Genomic DNA, 20963 nt, shown 5'->3' with positions numbered 1-20963 from the left:
TAAACTAGGTTCAAGAAAACATTAAATATTCATCTTAGTTGGAGAAATGAAGTTGCCTTAAGTATAACAATAACATCTTACACTTTCCCTCCTTTGGATCTTTACTGTCAACTCCCATGCATGGCTCACATTCCTAGTACTTTCTACCTGAAATATTGAAACAGCTCCCTAACGCATCTCCCGCTTTCTTTCCTTGTTTCACAACCTTATAATATTTTATTAGTCTTTCTAAAATCCTATTATAACCACAGTACTCTCTTTCTCAAAAAAATTTTAATGGATTCTTACTGCCTATCCAGTTACATGTAAATTAGCCTGGTAGCAGTGATTTTTGAAAATTAATAGTCTTACTTTTTTCAAGCTCATCTCTCACTACATAATTCCTTAAGAGACACCAGCAAACGAGTCCTAGCTACTTCGCCAGAACACTTAGTGCTTTCTTGGCTCTTTACCTCTGTTTACCCTGCTTCCTCTACCTAGGTTGCCCTCCTCCTCACTGCCAACACTTAAAAGTTACCTGTTTCTCAAGGCCCAATTCAAATAATAGCTTTCCTCAAAGTCCCTCTTTACCACAACTGGATGTGCATTCTCCCTCCTTCGAATCCTCACAGAACCTAATATTTCCCCCTTCATCATGTCTACATTCTGCCTTTGTATTATAATTATTTGTATACTCTTGTTTCAGTCTCAAACAACAAAGGTTTATTAAGCACCTACCATATGCCAAGCAATATTTCAGGCACTGGGGACAGAACAATAAATAAAATAAACAAACAAAAAAAAACCCCTGTCCTCCTAAAATTTATATTGTAAGATAACTAAGGATTTTGAATATAGGATATTTTAATTATATTTTTGTGGGTAGCAAATTCCAAATTATTATGTAATTTTTATATTAGGAAGTTATTTTCTAGAATCTTGAACTTAAATTTATTTATCAGCTCAATACTTCAAAACTCTTAATATAAAGCACAGGCATCATTGCACAACTAAGTATTTACAAGGAAGTTTTCCCACTCTTACCCCCATGAGCACAGGACTAGTAATTCTCTCCATATTCCCAGATGCTCCAGGTGAATGTGGGGATGTCATGATGGGAGACATATGTCCAATGACTGATGGCTCTACTTCAGAATCAGCAAGTGGAATCTGGGGCGACCCAGGTGGGCGTCCCTGAACAGTGAGAGCTACATAGGAACCAGCTTCAGGCGAGCAAACGAAAGAAAAGGGAAGGAAGAGAAAATAACATTGCCAAAAAAATTTTTACAGCATTTCACTACTTAACCTTTGACAATTCTAAAAGATCCAGTTATGTCAGAAAGTTTCATCATCTGCTAACCATTTCTCCACAGAAAAAGAATTCAATTTGTCATTTCTCTTTTATGATTCCCCTAAAAATCTAAAAGAACAATGCCATTTTCAGATAGCAAATTACTACTCATAAGATGAGACGTTACTTAAAAGCAAATAAAATTTATAACCTCAAGAATTTTTTTTAATTTAGGAAAGAGTAAATTAATATAACCATCTACTAATGACTATGTTCAATTAATTTCTTAAATGTAAATTTAAAAAATTATATTTTAAGATGATGCTAATTAGGCAGGATTTAACTAATTTTCTGGAATATAATGATGCAATTTTAAATTAGCTTTAAGAAGTGACTATGACAAAAACTATCCCATAAAAAAACAGAAAGAAAAAAATAATAAATAAGCACTGAGTTTTAACTTTTAAAATTTGGAGAAGAGAGAAACTCACTAGGCATATTACAAGAAAAAAAACAACAGAAAGCAAAATTAACCATAACCAGAAAGATTCAACAATAGACATTCATTATTTATCTCATATCAAGAAGATAAATGATTCCAAATAAATGACTTTTCTAAATAACTGACCTTTAAATGACAAAGTCTTTCTCTTAGACTTTCCATTAGAACTTTTAAACGTATTTCACACTTTCCTCCCAATTTTACCCTCCCATGGAACTCATTGTCACTTATTTCACAGTGTTTGGGGTTCTAAAAATTATTTTTTTTCATTTAATGGTCACAAATGCTATGATTTGGGGGGATTTTACATATATATACTTTCTGAGGTTTTTCGATCTTATTTCTCTCTCTCTCAAAAAGTCATCTATTATATCTTGTTTACTTATTCATGTGCTTGCCTTCAATAACTTCCTAGATCTTCCCATCCCTTTAGTAATTTTTTTAAAGTGAAGAAGGAAATAGTTGGAACTTTTATGTATTTATTTTTTTGGTGAGGAAGACTGGCCCTGAGCTTACATCTGTGCCAGTCTTCCTCTATGCTGTATGTGGGTCCCCTCTACAGCATGGTTTGATGAGTGGTGTAGGTCTGTGCCCAGGAACCGGACCAAGGCTGCTGAAGCAGACTGCTTTGAACTTAACCATTAGGCCACCCAGGATTTAGTTTTTTAAGTAAAATTTATATTGAAATGAGTAAAATATATAACCCAACAAGCTAATAATCTTACTTTTTAAACTTTTTATTGAGATTATGATAGTTTACAACCTTGTGAAATTTCGGTTGTACATTATTGTTAGTCATGTTGTAGGTGCACCACTTCACCCTTTGTGCCCAGCTCCCACCCTCCCTTTCCCCTGGTAACCACTAATCTGTTCTCTTTGTCTACATGTTTAACTTCCACATATGAGTGGAGTCTAACAATCTTACTTTTTATACTCTGCAATAGTTAGGCACATATTTACTATCATAAATCATCATATATATGCAGCACATAAAAATTCACAAATCACAATCTCATTAAATAAGTAATCAAATTTATTCAACTATGCAGATCTCATTTTGATCATCGCATTTCTTTCTAGAATGCAGTGAAGTTAAGAACTGTGAACAAAGTGACCTTAGAGTCCTGGTACTCTGATGAAAAGGTAAAGGAATTCATGGGTTGCTTTACTTAAGTAATAAGAAGGCCAAGACAGAATTCAGTTTATTGAGTTTATTCTAAAGATGTCCACTCACTGAAAAGAAATAGGATTAAATAAAACAGTAGTGTTTCTGCTTGGCCATAAATAACTCTCTCTTATTTGTAGTCTACTGTGGAATAGTCTGATGAAAAAGATTATAAATTCTTAATCCTGGAGATTTCTATAAGAAGATCACTACTCTGGATTATTTAATCATTTACTTATCTGAGGGAACATGATTATGTTAGACGATTTTTAAAAGTTTCATTTCAGTTCATCTAGGCCATTGTGTCTGATTTCTCAACCTCTTCCCTCTGAGGTGACTCATGCATTTCTTTCAAATATATGCTTTCAATATTACCACAGATGACAAGAACAGCCACATATACGAAGTGAGTGGAAGATACTTATTAGTTCGTTAAAAATTTTCACCTCAGATTTTCCTTTAATGCAGGGGTCAGCAAACTCCAGCTAAGAGGCGAAATCCACCCCAGAGACTGTTTTGGCAAATAAAGCTCTGTTGAAACACAGCCACACTCGTTCATTACATATCACCTATGGCTGCTTTTGTGCTAAAACGACAGAGTCAAGCAGCAGATCATACAGCCCACAAAGCCTAAAATATTTACTATCTGGCCTATTACAGACAATGCCTGTTGATCCTTGCTTTAGAGCTTCAGAAAACAATTAACACCGAGAAGACATTCACCTACATTTGATTAGCTTCACCACTTCCAGATGGTTTGAATGAGTCACCAGAGTTCCATTCACCTGTAAGAAAATGAAAACAGTGCATGTCAGATACATTCTATTGAGACAATTGATAAATTTATTTCAGGAATTATCATACATAATACAACCAATTACGATATAATATAATAATATAGTACACAGGGCTATATTAAAATATGAATATATTTGATTCAGTATTCACTTTTATCACTATTCTGTAAGGTACACTCAACAACCAAATGAACTTGAACACAAAACAAGGCCTTGACTTAACTAACTTATTCACCACAAAAAAATGACAAAATATACCATGCAACAGACTTACAAATCCTTCACAGTGAAGAACTCTTGCAAATAGAAAAGATCTCTTTGGTTTTTAATTACAAATTCAATGATTTGTCAAATATCATAAGTTTTTTAAAAGATGAAAAAGTAAGTAATACTTCCACAATAATACTCAATTTACTTTCAGTTTTCCAATCATGACCTAATGTTTACAAAGAAAATTAATTTACACTAAATGTAGGAAATGTTATCCAAAGTCTACACTAAACTAAATGAAACAAATTAAGGTAAAAATATCAAACATGGATCTAACATTATTTTTTCTGTTCCAAGTAAAATTAATTTTTACAAGTTCAAATATATCAGCGTATAAAATAAAAGTAAAACTATACTCAACATGCCCACCAGAGATGATCACTGTTAACCATGATGTTTAATCTTTGAGACATTATTCTAGCATACACACAGACAGATACACAGACACACACACACATAAACATTATAATTGCATTTCTCCTGTAAATAAATAAATACTTTTTTATTGTACTGTGGATATCTTTTAATATAGGTACATATAGACCTAATCCATTCTTTTTAAAAGCTGCCGATGAAATGCAATTTATTTCTCTAGACCTCAATTTATGAATATTTAGATTCTTTATAAGTTTTCGATATGATAAAGCTGAAATGAATTTCCCTATCCACATACAACTTTACATTTATACATTTATTTCCTTAGATAAGTTCCTAAAAGCAAAACTGCTGGTGAGAGGTTATATGCTTTCTTAAAGTATATAACTTTTGATACTTATTCACCAATTTCCATCAAAATAGATTTTACCTAATTTATACTGACAACAAGCTCATGAGAGCAGCCATTTTACCATACCCAACTATGCCAGATGTGTATTATCAATCTTTACAATTTCTGAAAACCGAATACATTGTCACCTATCATTTTAATTTCTACTTCTTTGTTATCAGAGAAGTTGGACATATCCTCATTAATATATTGTTTATTTCAATTGCTTTGGGGAATTGCCTGATAAAATTCTTCACTCATTTTTCTATCAGACTATTCTTCTTAGTAATTTAAAAGTGTTCTTTACAAATAAAGATATCATACTCTGTAATATGTTTCAAATCTTTTTTTTCCAGATAGTTCTATGTTTGTAAACATGTTCATGATGGCTTTTCCTGTTTAGTAATTTGATTTTAAGTAATCAGATTAGTCAACTGTCTCAAGAGTAATTACTGTCTAATCCATTCTTTTCCCACTAATCAGAATTCAAGGCCTGTTTCTAGATTTCCTAGTATGTTCCACTGATAGGTCTATAAGCTAGACTAGTCACTTTCTTTAAATTAATCTATACCATCTCACCTCACAAGTACCCATATACATAAATTATTTTTTTCTTCAACTATTCTTATACCTTTGTAAAGTTCATTTGGAAGAACAATCAGTTTGACAAGTAACGACGCACCTCCCCAACTCTATTTGTATACTTTGATAAGAATTTCTTGCTAACAGTTTAATTTGGAGAGAAACGATCTTCACAACAGTGAGTTACTCTCCTATTTGAGAACATATCACTCCATTTATTCAAGTCTTTTATTATGCCCTTCAGTAAAGGGTAATATTAATTTTAAAATAAAAGAAATAAATTTTCATAGTTGACAAATCCATCATATGTAATACACTGCTTTTTATAAAAATCCAAGTGAAAAAAAAATCAAAATATGGCTAAGATAGGCTGTTTTTTAATTCTACCATAAATTCCATAATAGTCCTTTCCTTACCTTGATGATTCGATCACCTGTCTGTACTCCAGCCCGCATGGCTGCTCCATCTGTAAGAGAAACTAATTATTTACAATGTAATTCATTTGTATTCACTGACAATCTTCTTGAAAGAGAAGCAGTGTAACAAAGTGGTTAGAAACACGGACTATAAAGTCAGACAAACTTGAAGTTCAAATCCCGCCTCTGCCACTCACTAGTTGTGTGACCATGCACTGATTTTATGTTTTTTTCCTCTAAGCTTCAATATTACCTGTAAAATGAGGATAAAAAATACCAGCTCAAATTATAGGACCCAACATAAAGGAAGTATTCAATATATGGTAATAGCAGTAGAAGATATTAATTATTGTCATTTTGGTAAAAGAATGGATATTTTTGAGCCTATAACCCATTTCTTTAACCTGTCTCTAACAAAATATCTCTGGTGTCATGAAGAAATAAAATTCCACAAACTTCTGTAAGAGATAATGCATAAAGTATCATGATCAAGGAGTCATAGGATTTCTAAACTATACAAGAACTGTTATCTTTCTATAAAGTACAAAGAAAATCAACTAGGGTAAATTCATGCCTATAACTATGACACTCAAGACAAATCTAGTACAACAGGCCATACGACCTGTAATGTATGTGATTATTTTATTCTGGGCAATAGCCATTATTTAAACTTGTCTATTCTTACTCTGTTTACTCCCGAGTGACGAGACTGTTTTAAAAAGTGCCTTGCCTTCTTTGACAGACTGTACGAAGACTGGATTGTCTCCACTGACCGTCAGCCCAAATCCATTGTCATCCTTCTGGATGATCACACAACGTTGAACAAGACCTGCACAAGAACCACAGAGTAAAGAGAGAAGGAAGAGAAAACAGAAAAAACAACAATTACTTATTAGTAATGAACTGTATTCCATCTGGAGAAACACAAGGCAGCACATGAAATCCATATAAAAAATAAGAGCACTAACTCCATAAACAAAACAAACACAAGAACATCACAAAGAGTCATACATATTGGTTTCTCACTGAAGGGGTAGAGTAGAACTGCTCCAAGATTAAAAACAGCTATGGCAAACTGGGAAAGATGAAGAGTAGAGAGGAGACAGTGAGAAGGAAAGCCCATTCACATCTATGTATGCTATTTATTTGTAACATAAAATCCACCCGCCCGCCCCCCCCCCAACCCATCCCTGTGTTTCTAGTGCTCTAATTGGTGTTTAAACTCAAGAAAATCAAACATTTTGGGAAATCAGACTAGTAGCATCCCATGGTAAACTCTAGAAAATTCCAATCTCACTCTCAGGAAAATATACTCAGAAAAACACACTACATAAATAAGGAGGTGCTTGAAGAGCACTTGCAGCTCCTCTCCCAAAAGGGAAAAAGGGAAAATTTCAAAGGGAAGAAAGACCTTGGCTCTTAGGAAAAATAAACAAAAAGGAGAAAAAAGTAGAAAAGATAAAGAAAGAACCTAGGAGCTCAAGCAAGTCTTTCATATACTTACCCGCTTTCTATAGGAGAAATTTGTTTTCCTTCTAGTTAAATGTCAAACAAAAATTGTCAAGGGAAGGTGAAAGAAAGAGGACCACAACCAAAGGAACAGGGATGTCCCGTAATAGAACCCTGATTAGCACCCAGGGCTGTTTTATCATAGATCAAGATCTGAAGATCCTGGACTCTGTGTTAGCCAAAGATTTAATATATTCTTTCAGTTTTGCAGAATTTAAGCATTTCATCAAAAATCAATATATAAGACATGTAAAATAACACAAGTACAATCGTGGTTAGAAAATAAAAACTTCTTAAAGATTTTTAGACAAAGAGCCATGATCTTTTAAATAAGTCTGATGTACAAAAGACATGTTAAAGATTGCGTATTTATGAATACAAATATATATATTTCTTGCTGTTAATGAAATGTCACCATTATGTGGGCCTACTACAGATGAAAGACTGGAATAAATGCATCTGAGTATGGAAAACATGACCCTTGAACCTTAGCTCACAACCCTACACAAAAATTAACTTAAAGCAAGTCATGGACCTAAATATAAAAGCTAAAGCTTTTCATAGGAAAATACAGGAGAAAATTTTCAAGACCTTAGGGTAGGCAGAGATCTTTTAGGACACAAAATGCAACAACCATAAAAGAAAAAACTGGTAAGTTGGACTCAAAATTTAAAATATCTGCTCTTCTAAAGACACCAATAAGAAAATGAAAAGGCAAGCCAGAGACTGAGAGAAAATATTCACAACACAGCTCTCTGATAAAGGATTGTATCCAGACTATATTCTTTAAAAAAACAACTCTACAATTCAGTAATGGAAGACATTTCACAACAGACAAAAGATTTGAATAAACACATCACAAAGAAAGATACACCAACAGTCAATAAGCACATGCAAAGATGGCTCAACATCAGCAGTTATCAGGAAAATGCAAATTAAAACCACAATGAGCTATCACTATACACTAACTGGAATGGCTAAAAATAAAAAGACTGATAATACCAAGGCCTGATAAGCATGTGGAGCAACTAGAACTCTCATACATTGCTGTTACGAGTGTAAAATGGTACAAACACTTGGAAAACAGTTTGGAAATTTCTTATAAAGGTAAGCATACATTTACAAATGACCTAGCAATTTCACTTCCAAGAGAAATGAAAACTTATGTCCACATAAAGGCTGGTACACAAATGTTCGTATCAGTTTTGTTCATAAGAGCCAAAAACTAGAAAGGACTCAAATATCCATCAACAGATGAATGGATAAACAAATTTTGGTATATCCGTTACAGTAAAATACTACTTAGCAAGAAAAAAAAAGGGACTACTCATACATGCAACAAACATGGATAATTCAGAAAAACATCATGCTAATAAGCAAAAGAAGGCAGATATAAAACAAAGTGCATACTATATAATTCCAATGTAGAACAGACAAAACTAAACGACAGCAACAAAAAGCAGATTAGTGGTTGCCTAGGGGCGGTGTGGGGAGCGGGGGGGGGGGGGGGGGGGGGCGAGAATAACTGCTGAGAGACATGAAGGAACTTTCTGGGGTGAGAGAAATGTCCTATATCTTAAGTAAGGTAATGATTACCTGAGTATATTCACTCATCAAAACCCATCGAACTGTACACTTAAAACAAGTGCATCTTATTTCATGTAAATTATACTGTAAGAAAGTTGATTTTCACAATATTAAAAACAATTCTAGAGACTACGAAATATAAAGCAGTATTTGAATTTAAAAATTCACCATTCCCACAAAATAGTAAATTGTAATGGGGGCAGAGGAAAGATAACTCATCAGAATTCAACCTTTTTCTTTCCCTTAAGGTTGCTTCCTTTAAGTATAAGGAAAAACTATAAATAGAATGGGTATGAATACATAAAATCAAGGAAAAAGGCATTCTTTATAAATTTCTAGTACATAATACAATAAACACAAGAATCAGAGAACCTTAAAATATTTTAAGAACAGTGTTTTACAGGAATCTTTTAAAATGCATGACCAGTTTTGGAAATATAAGCATCTAATGACCTCCTTTACAGTTATTTGAAATTCAAAATAAATTAGACATTGTGACTTTAAAATAAAAATCAAGACAACTGGAACACTCAATATATATTTTTTTCATAATACATCTATCCCTCCCAGTTCTCCTACCCTACCTCCCAAGAGCTGAAAATCAGTGAATTAAGGTTTCTAATACTGGTATTTGCTGTGCTAAGCCAATGGGCTTCTTAAGCAGACTTTTTTTGGGTCCCCGTAGAGAACAGGGTGCTGGTAAAAAATGAGGGAGAGCAGTAGTGGGAGTTAAGAGTTGGCTATGTTTGTGTATTTCACTTGAATATAATGTACGTAAAGTATTTAGCACACTGCCTGACAAATACTAAAGGCTCATAAATGTTAAGTATTATCATGATTGGAGGTAAGTTGCCCTTGAATTTTCCCACTCAGAAATATATTACTTATCTACCCATGTCATCAATTAAAAGTTAATTAAAAACATTTGTGCTCAATTCCCATGATTAACGCAACTGCTCCTTAAAATGATCAATCCTCACTTATATCTTTACCTAAATTTTGTTTTGTTTTGTTTTAAGAGACAAGCAAATTAGTTGTGGATGGGGAAGGAAGAGAGAATGGAAATTTTACAGACAAGGGCTTCTTGTGATGGGTAACTTCAGAAAATGAGAGACAGCAGGAAGGCCTCAAGAAACAAATCACCTCCTCTTATAAGCCTTTCCTAAATATCCAGGCTGGGTTAGGTGCCCCCTTAGAGACTCCCACTGCGCCTTCTATTTAGTCCCACAGTATCAGTATCACTCACAATTGATTCATATTTGTTTTTATCCTTTCGGTAGATTATAAGCTCCAAGAGTACAGGGGCTCCATCTTGTCTACAATCTTATCTCAGGACTTGGCATATGCTCTGGCACAGAAAGAGATTTTTTAACTTGCTAATGAATTAATGAAAATCCGAAAAGTAGAGGAGTCTAGAGATGGATATAAGCTCAGACAGGGAGGTGATCAGAGAGAAACAAAATACCACCACAGAGAGTCAATTTTAGCAAATATGCCTAGGGTTCTAAAAGACTGCTAAGGATTGAGTAAATATATTAGGATTATCTCAGAATACTGCAAACCTGTCTTCTCTAATTCAAAATGGTTCAGCCTGATGACTTTCTCTTTTAATTCTACAACAAAAGGAAATGAGGAATGAAGGATAAAGAGGAAAAGAAGAAAGAGCTATGTGCACATACTATTCATCTTTCTCCTCTCCCCTACCCCACTATATTGTCCATTTACTATTATTCTAAATCTATCTGCTAATCTGAGAATCTGATGTACTTTAACATACAAGAATTACTAGACCAATACAAAAAGAAAACGTACCTTACAAATACTGCCAGTTCAGAAGCTATGGAATTCAAATTAATGATATTATTTGGTCCTGTGAATCTATGGCATCTGCATAAACTTAGCTTTGGGGTCATAATTAACTGAAAACTAAGCTGTCATACCATTCAAAATTCAATAATCCAGTCTCTCAATGCTTATATCTATTATATTCCTTCCCATTCAAAATCAAATAAAATGTTTTTTTTTTTCTTGAGAGAGTTCCTCTTGTTGTAGACCTGAAGCTGTTTTAACCCATCACAGAGGATAAATTCCACCCTTAACACTGAAGTCACCAATACTGACCGAATCATCATATCTTTGAATGTCCTTTTTGACCAAAACACAAAATCCACTTCTTTGGTTTAGCAAATTTGTACTGAGCATCTGTCTACTAAGTATTTAACACTGCAGTCTGTAGGTGTTGTGAGGAATACAAAACTACTAGGAGTCTTTGCTCTAAAAGAACTTAAAATCTTGGCAGTGAAAGACAACAGAGAAACAAAGAGGGAAACAACGGCAATGTTTAAGAATCTGCGTATGGTACAGATAACAGGCCTTATAAAAGAAGGGAAAGATAAAAGTGGACTCCTGACTCCAAAATGCCATTTTCAAATTTCATTAATTAAAAAAAACTCCACCTGCCATCATTTTACTTTTTCTGGTTTTTACAAATACGTATAGTCCACGGTTTGTGTGTTTGTAGGTTTGTTTTGCTAAATCTCTTAATGTCTGGTATAAAGATTATTAATTATAATGACCATATAAATGTGTTTCTCTCTGAATATTAGTTTTTATAAGGTCACAAAATCACTTTAACATGACCTGTATCCAAACACTTTGTATGAAGACAGGCAAGGAGAGTGTTCAACAAGAAAGATAATGATAAGGCTTAAATGTCCTTAAAATTGAGTCTTGGTAATAATGCTTCTTCATTCTCATTGTTCTTAACACCATATGAAGATTTTTTTCACAACTATTTTTCAAGTGCATATGGAGTATTGGCAAACAAGTGTATACCTCTATTATTGTACTTACCAAAATATATTATAATTCTTTTTTACTAGACTGTGAACTTCTAGAAAGGAGGTACAGGCTCCTATTATCCTGGTATCCCTATGCCTTGTTATAGTGCCTGGCATATAACAGGTGATCAATGAATATTGATTAAGTAAATTTGAATTTATTTTACATAAAGAAACTGTTAAATAAATCATACTCAATCATTTTTTAAGAAAAAGCAGGGGCCGGCCCCGTGGCCGAGTGGTTAAGTTCACGTGCCCAGGGTTTCCCTGGTTTGGATCCTGGGCATGGACACAGCACTGCTCAAGCCATGCTGAGGCCACATCCCACATGCCACAACTAGAAGGAAGCACGACTAAAACTACACAACTATGTACTAGAGGGCTTTGGGGAGAAAAAGGAAAAATAAAATTTAAAAAAAAAAGAAAAAGAAAAAGAAAAATCATAGCCCTGAAAACTATGCAAAGTAGAGAAATATTTCTATAAGGACACTAACCTTCTGCCCTGACTTAAACCTAACCAAAATAATGTGATTCCCTATCTACCCTAAAATAATTCCTCTAGTTGCAAATAAATTTTTCTTTATTTCCTGTCTTTTAAGGATTATGATATTTCTCCTGGAAGCTGATAACAGATATCATACTTTATATCATAAGTGAAGTAAAGATGCTCTATCAAATTTATGTAAATATTATCTTTTCATAAATTTTATTTTCTCTTTATAACAAAGGACATTTTTCCTGTTATAACAATGTTGTATTTGAAACCAACATAAAAAGATTGTTTCTTACTCAAAAGATAATTACCAAGGATTGTATTTTTGAAAGTGAAAAAAAAACTAAATGTTTGTAATGCTTGGGAGTTTGGAGGGAAAGTCCTAAAAAGGTATTCTTAAAGGTGAGGAGTACTCCCAAGTTTCACTATAAAACATTCCTGGAAAAAAAGCAATAACTGTAGCGGCAGAGAGCAAATTAGTGAAAATGGAGTGTTACATATGTAACACATGCTAAACCTTCCGTACTGCATTTACCTTAGTGAAAGCACATTAGTATTTCTTCACCCTTGATTTTGCTATATGACCAAACTTTTTTAAGTTTCATCTCTTAAGAATTAGCTTCAGGGAAGGGTGTGGAGAAAGACTATGTGCAACCTCATAAAAACAGCTCATTTTTAAACTGATGCCAGACATACATGTTCTATGAGTAAGACCCCAGATAATCCTTTGATTAAGAAGCTTCTTGATTCTAAATGCACAAATGCTGCCAGCAAGAGAAGGCTTAAGTTCCAAGTATGCTGGTTTCTTTCTTTTAGACTATTACCAGCAATGTCTCTTTTCTATGTTACACATTCTTTTACCTTAAAATTTTTGACAAGAGAAGAAAAATCCAATTAAGATGAGTCAAAATTTTATTCCATCAATTCTCTTGACCAAAACACGGCATCCTATTCTCAAGAATCATTCATTCAAAACTCATTTAAAGAGTGCCTTCGGTGTGTCAGGAATTATGGGAGACACAGACGAATATAAATACAAATAACTAGATATGAAGCAGGACGTCAAAGTGCAGATAACAAAAGTAGCTGGGCAAAATTAGGAAAGCCCTGAGAAGGAGGCAGTAGTTGAAATGGGCCGTGAGGGATGGGGAGGATCCTAAGAGGAAGTGATAGGAGGTAAACCATTTAAGGCAATGGGAATGGCATGGGTAAAGAATGAACTCCAAGACATATTTGGGAAACGAAAATCTGGAGGAGAGTCTGGTACCTTTAGGTGAATAGCAGTAAATTAAGGTAGAATGATAAACTGGAAACAAATTATGGCATATCTTAATAACTATTTGTACCTTGTTAACAAGTGAATGACCAAATCCTTACTTTAGTAATACTAATCTGACAGAATATAGAATGGAGAAAAGGAAGTGAATCAATGTGAGATCAAAGTGAGAGAAAGTTCTAAGTCTATTGAAATAGTCTACTGACAAGATGAAAAAGTGACCAAAGCAGTGGGATGGAACCAAAAAGCAAGGGATGAAAAATAATATGATGATAGAATCAATAGAACCTGGCAAAGAGTTGCCTACAGAGAATGAGGGAAAAAGAAGCCAAAGATAATTTTAAGAAAATAAGACTAGGTGAATGGAAGAGTGATAGTACCATTAAAAAAATCAGGGAAATCAAGAGGAAGACTGATTTCTAGGCATAAGGAACAATGATCAGTTCCAGATTGATTCTGAATTGAAGGATAGTTAGAGGGGAAAGTATTCAGCAAACAGCTAAAAATATGACTGGAAATAGGGAGAAATATCAGTGACAGAAACTTGGGTCATCCCTATAAGAGGGAAAAAGCAATCAACTAAAGAAAAGACAAGAAAATAACAAAGAGAAAAGAACCAGGTAGATGTCATACTATAGAAACTAAAGAAAGGGCATCAGGATTGCCAAATGGTTCAGAGGGAAGGTGAGAACTCAGAAAAAGTTCACAGATTTTCAAGTAGGATATCTGGGTTCGCCTTCCAGAAGCTCTGTGTGTTCAGACGTCAGATTTCAAGAGGTTAAGAAGTGAATGATTTATGAGAACATAGAAGGTTCATATTGTAGAATGTTCTTTGCAAGCTTGAAGAAGAAAACAGAGAATAATAACTTGGTGGGAGTAAGAATCAAATCAAGAACTTTTCTTTTTATAGATATGAGAAGCCTGAATAAGAAAAAGATATAAATTTTTTAAAAATACAGTCTGAAGTATCCAAACCAGGATATTTCAAGTACTAACAGTTCACTTCTGCTAGGGACTGAATGTTTGTGTCCCCCTGCCAAATTCACATGTTGAGCCCTAACCCCCAATGTGACAGTATTTGGAGATGGGGCCTTTTGGAAGTAATTAGGGTTAGATGACGTCATCAGAGTGGGGCCCTCGTGATGGGATTAGTGTCCTTATAAGAGAAGAGACACCAGAGAGCTTTTCCCTCTCTCTCTCTCTCCACGTGCTTGCACCAAGGAAACACCATGTGAGGTGAGCACAAAGCAAGAAGGTGGTGGTCTGCAAGCAGGAGAAAAGCTCTCACTGGAACACAACCATGCTGGAACCCTGATCTCATACTTCTAGCCTCCAAAACTGGGAAAATAAATTTCTGTTGTTTAAACCAAGTCTCTGGTGTTTTGTTATAGCAGTCCCAGGAGACTAAGACAGCTTCAATAAGACATGGATTATTTTCTGGTACATAACACTATCAGCTGGAATCTCTTCACAAAACCAAGACAGAAGTTAGGAAGAAGCTGTAGTCTAAACCAAAATTCCCTTCCTAAACCTCTCATATCCCACAAAAACCCACAAAATTTCTCCATTACAATACAGCATGCACTGTCTAACGACGTTTCAGTCAACAACGGACCAGATATATAACAGTGGTTCCATAACATTAGTATCATGTAGGCCTGGTACGTAGTAGGCTATACCATCTAGGTTTGTGTAAGTATACTCCATAACGTTCACACAACAACGAAATCCCCTAACGATGCATTTCTCAGAATGTATCCCCGTTAAGTGATGCATGACTGTATTAGTGAGAAAAATGGAAAATTAAGTATCATTAAAATTGCAGATCAGAAAATATATCTGTACATGATCAATAGACTCCAAAAGGTAGAGAGGGAAAAATAAGGGGAAATGGAATAAATATTGACCTATTGCACCAGGCAGAAACTTAACAAAAGATGTAAATACAAAATGAACACTTGGTTTCCTTTTAAAATGAACAAAGTAAATCTCACAAAATAGCTCTAAAAATGCCTATAAGTTTAAAATAAATAATTCATAAGTGAATAAGTAGTATTTGTGTTAAGTACCCAACTAATGAATTATACCCCAAGAGAAAATAATACATAATCTCACAAGTTAAAGTGGGCTTGTTAAGAGACCCTACACTAAAGCAATTTCACCAGTTGCTATGACCCTGTTCGGTCATATTCCAGTATTTCCAAGCTTTCCTTGACTCCCTAGAGATTCTTTTTCACCCATGCACACAGTCTGAAGAAGTCTATTCACAAAGGTGATAAAATATTTGTAATGTCAAACAGATTTACGTTAGCATGTTAACTCTGTTCTGATCAACTCATCCCTCTGATAAGTGCTTTTGAGGACTCACAGCTCAGTTTCTTCCAAAAAAGGTATTTCAAGGGTTCTCAAGAAACACACACACAGAGCAGCCACACCTTACTTCCCCATTACCACTTAAAATGTTTCTGTTACTACCAAGCCAATGGCATGTCTGAACTAGTGTTAATATTCCTATCACTGGTAAGAAAAATATTAGTATAATATTTCTAGTCATGGATTCCTAGGTTGTTACTCCTCATCCAAAGCAAACAGCAAGCTTTTGCATACACAACACAGATCTAGGAAAATGGTAGGGGAGATGAAATACAACATTGCAAAGGCTACTGGAAAAGAATGGAGCTATAAAGATAGTGTTCACATTCCTAAGGAGATAATAAACCATAGGAAGCCCTTTATATAGAACAGAAAGACAGAGTCTTGAGAAATTCAGCAGCTACTTCTTACTTATGAGGAACAAAATACTTTGGAAAGATGAAAAAGCATAAACTTGACATTCCATATGGCATGGTATACATTTCCTGCTGCACTACTGTAAAAGGTTTACCTACACAGAAAAAGCACTGGTCACGAAAACCCAAGCAAAAACCTACGGGTATGTATCCAACACAGAAACATTAACTGGTTTAAAACCAAACACTGAGGCCTCATAATATGAAAGAGTATCTGACATGGACTCAAGTGTCAGGAGATATAAATTATAAAATGTCTTAAAAGGAGAAGCAGAATTTTCATTTTTTTTTTTTTTCTTTCATGTATGTCAAGCTAGGAAACAGCTGCCCTGCGGAAACTTCCACTTGATAGATTTTGGACTCTATCAGAGAAGACCTGGCTTTCCTTTGAGGCCAAATTTGGAATCCTTTTAAAAGGAACTAAGTTATGAGTCTTTCAGAGATTGTTTTAAAAGTCTTGGTTCCAGGCAGTGCTTTTCCTATTCACTTGTCTCAAAAAACTAATTAGATGCCAAAACAAGGGAAGAAGACAGGTAAAACTATGCAAAGAAAAGGAAAAATATGTATGAACTTCAAAACATGGTTTGTATTATCTTTGGAAGACAGGACACAGTCTGAAAATTATCAGTGTTTGAATCATCTGTTGCAAAAGTTGATCATTCAGGTTAAACCTGCTCTTTGTGAAGATTATTTTTAAAAGGTACCATTTTGAAATTTTCCCATTCAGAATAAGCTTTAGGGAAACATGAAAGGCATAGGCAAATTCTTCAAGCTACAAAAATAAAATACTTAAGGTATTTTTGCTGTTGTGGACAAATTATACAAGAACAGCATTTCCAGATGAAGAGTTAATTAAAAATAAAGAAACAAATAAAAAATAAATAAAAATTCCAAAGAACTGCTAACATATCTAAATTACGCAGAATTATACTTAGAGGAAAAGACTGGTAGCATTGATGAAATTCTTCATGATCGAAACTCCACAAACGGGACTTGGGAAGAAGATGCCAAGAATTCAAAGCCCATCTATGTTACTTGGAGGAACCTGACCCAAAGGTATTAGAGATAATCACTTTCCTAACAAAAACAAGATGAAAGAGAAGATGGGTAATGTGGCCTATTCTTACTCTACAATGTTAGTTTCTAGCAACCTTAAGCTTCCACATCACAGCCACATTAAAACCCCAGGCTCCCTTTCCCTGCAGTAGATCATGCCATGCAGAGCAGACACAAGGAAGGCTTCAGTTATTTCAAAAAAAAAAAAAAAGGAAACAGCATGAAGCAAGCTCCAAGGTGCAAGGCTGAATCGGCTACATTAGCTTACCATATATCTCGGATCTACTCTCCTCTGAACTAGACTTTGTCTTCTTGGAGGAGCTATCTGCACAAGAGCGGGAGAAAAGGAGAGAGATATAGAAAATATGGAGACCAATGTAAGGGGAAAACTTCATGGGGGAGAAAAGAATGAATCATGATCAAGTTAAACCGTGCAAACACAAAGTATGAACATCACAGGTGATAGCACTTGGAATAGTCACAAACAGCACAGGTAATGACATATTTTAAAGATTTATCGAAGAAAAGACAGTGCAATAAAAATATGCTCAAACAAAACACATGAATAGTCTACCAAATATATTATCTGACAACTGTAGAAATGACAAAAACACTAAAAGCTGTAATAATCTCATTATAAAGCATTGCATACTACTTTGCTAAATCTTGTTGTCTGGAAATGGGCATATCACAGATTAACAATACAGAATAAGTCAATCTAACAACACTACAATAATTTTATGAACAGAGGGCAGAAACTTGTAACCCTCAATAGCAAGACAATAACTAATCATATAAGTGAACGCCTCTAAGCTCCATGATCTCAAAATTAGGTAAGAATATCTCTTAATGTAGATCCAGAAGTTACCTATTACATACTCCCACCACCAAAACCTTCTAAATTGATGATTGGAATTTTATTTTTACTAACTGCCCAAGATGTAAGTAAATTATTAGCTATTTACTTCCTATTCTTCCCTTCCTAGATAATACTTAGAATACTTTTTCAAAATAAAAGAGCAAGTTTATTAAAAGTATAAAACATCTTAATTAGATACAAAAATATACTTCCTATTAAAAACTTAAAATTTTATTTCTAAATGAAAATACCTAAAAATAGATACATTACATTTATGTATCTAAGACCTTAGCATTTACTTACTTTACCTTTTGTCAGAGGAACATACGACCAAATAAAACAGTGTGCACAAAGAACACACATCAGTTTCAAATGACAAAAGAAGAATTATCAAGCAATTTTTATAAATTAAATACTGAGTGAGTTTACAAGGAGAAAGCAAAAACCTAAATTTTATAAGAGGAGTTCAATCTATATGTACAAAATTAAAAATGTAAATGGCCAAAAGTCCAGTAACATGAAAACTCTAGGAAAGATCAATAGCACTGAGGTTGAAAGACAGCTCTTTGAGTTCTGAATACTTTTTGACAGAAGAAAATGGGATTTGTATTCATCTACTTACTCTAAAATCAGACAATCATTAATTTTTCAAGTTGTATTTTATCTAGTACTCCAATTTACCACGATCACAGATGAATTTTTAAATGACTACAGAAATTTGTAGTTGTTATGGCCTTGATTTTATGACATAGTACTGTTCATACCATGACTTATCTCAATACTAAGTCCTTGGTCTGACCAAAATTTCCAATTACGATATAATAACTATTTCTATTATCATCATTATTTTTAAATATAATACAGTCTTACAATGATGCTTCCATAGTGGAATCCATAGTGTTGAAAATTAAAAATGCTTGCATTGCTCCTGAATGTAAAGGTTTTATATTATACAAATGAAGAGGAAGGAGAGTCCTAAACAGATCAAGTGGCTACTCCTGGGTGTTTCAGTAGTTACGCAGCTTAAGCCATATTATTCTGAACTTCATGACTCTCAATATTCTTTGGAAGAACAAACAATGTTTTACCTGTGGGGTCAAAATCATGTGATGCACTGCGCTCAACTTTCTGCTTCTTATCTGTTGGTGACTCTCGATTCAAAATACTTCCATGCCTAAATTAAATCAAAGCAATCAAATATTTACTACAAAAAATTCATTAGAATAAAAGCTTAATTTAAAAATCCAAAGTGTTTCTTACAAAGAGAAACCAAGAAATCAGTTCACCTTACACAGTCTCATAAACCTCTCTATATTTTTCAAAAGTTCAGTCTATGCTATGTATAATAAACACAAACGCTAATTACTTGGTTATAAAAAGTGCTTAAAAATAATAAAAGTAGTAATTAGTACTAAAGTCTGTTTTATTCTTAGAAATAATTACTTAAATTCTTTCAGTGGTTTTCATAGGTTAATCACTATTATTTCCATTTAACAGATAAGAAAACAGTGCCTAAAAGTTATGTAAACACATTCCCCAATCCTACATACACTACAGTCAGGTTCAAAATCACTGTGTAAATACTGGACGAATGAGAACAGTTTAAAAAAAATCTTCCTGCCTATAGTTCTAGCCACAGAAGTCTAAGCCAGGCCCAGATGACACTAGAATTACTATTTTTGCTATGACTGACCAATTACATTGATCAGATAATGGCTGGGCAGCAAATAAAACAATAACTACAATATATACAATACTAATTAATTGAAATGCCAAGATTAGCATTGGTATCTTGGACTATGCTGTCACTAAAAATGATGAAAGTACTATAACAATTTGGAATGACATACTACCTACACTTTAAATAATATTTACGACAATTAGCATGTGAGAGAAAAGAGCTGTTGAAGAGCAAGTACTGAGGAAGAGGCATCTAATCCCAGGAAATAAATAAATATGGAGATACAGATATAGGCACAGACATACTTGAACATTTGGATTTTCTCTTTACTGTCTTAAAGTAATTAAGACTGATCCAGTTTTCCAAAGTTCATTAACAAAGGCAGTTATAATTACCCAAGTAATAAAATACATCAAACACTGGCAATCCATTTACACTTCCCAAGCTACTCACAACTGAAAACAGTCACAATAGATTTGAAAATTAAATCTCTTCATAGGGAGTGACCTTAAGTATCAATTTGAACAAACTTTTAAAATGCTTATATTAAAAACACTGAAAATGTTATCAAAACAATGCCGTCTTCCAGAAAAAATATGCAACACCTGTTATATTTTAAATTTGTAAAACATTTTGAAATTTTAAACCTCTTAAACCCACATTTTCAAAAACCACAAAAATCCACCATAATTTTGAAGGAATGCTTCTAATTAAAATTTAACCTAAAGTGCAACTGAACAACTTACCTTATAGGTTTTTTGAGGGGAAACCTGAAACAAAGAAAAAAAAGGACAGATGTAGTTATTTCACTTGTAATATTGTTATTAAATTTATTCACTCTACTAAACAGAGTAAGGGATTTAAATCTTATGCTAACTTTCCCAAAGCAAGATTCAACAAAGAAGTGGAGTAAGAAGCTGGATACCAGTTTTTAATATCTTAACTACTTTCTTAAATCTTAAATTACAGGTGCATTTACCATCAGCTGTCCTTGAATACGGGTTCTCTTTTTAAAAATACAAATAATAACAACAATAGCTAAACTTATTGAGGGCTTACTAGATGCTAAGCACTATTCTAAACTGTTCACATGTATTATCTCATT

General features: G+C 33.8%; 1 protein-coding gene across 12 annotated transcripts in view; it reads right to left on the bottom strand.

The window, feature by feature from the left end:
* ARHGEF12 (Rho guanine nucleotide exchange factor 12) overlaps positions 1-20963 on the bottom strand; it is a 140972-nt gene that overhangs the window by 54070 nt on the left and 65939 nt on the right. For 6 of the 12 annotated variants that reach the window (XM_008513726.2, XM_008513729.2, XM_008513728.2 and 3 more), the window contains exons 2-8: positions 20605-20628; positions 19266-19351; positions 17587-17643; positions 6499-6597; positions 5769-5818; positions 3665-3722; positions 1024-1202 (exon numbers count right to left, since the gene is read on the bottom strand). In XM_008513726.2, the coding sequence (XP_008511948.1) occupies positions 1024-1202; positions 3665-3722; positions 5769-5818; positions 6499-6597; positions 17587-17643; positions 19266-19351; positions 20605-20628 (553 nt within the window). Of the gene's footprint in view, positions 1-1023; positions 1203-3664; positions 3723-5768; positions 5819-6453; positions 6598-17586; positions 17644-19265; positions 19352-20604; positions 20629-20963 lie in introns of all 12 variants that reach the window. The other 6 variants (XM_070625031.1, XM_070625033.1, XM_070625032.1 and 3 more) reach the window with 2 other exon arrangements.

This window comes from Equus przewalskii, chromosome 6 (genome assembly GCF_037783145.1).
Source record: "Equus przewalskii isolate Varuska chromosome 6, EquPr2, whole genome shotgun sequence".
Lineage (NCBI taxonomy): Eukaryota > Metazoa > Chordata > Mammalia > Perissodactyla > Equidae > Equus > Equus przewalskii.
The sequence above is the reverse complement of the archived record's forward strand: the minus strand, read 5'-3'. Positions and strand labels throughout refer to the sequence as shown.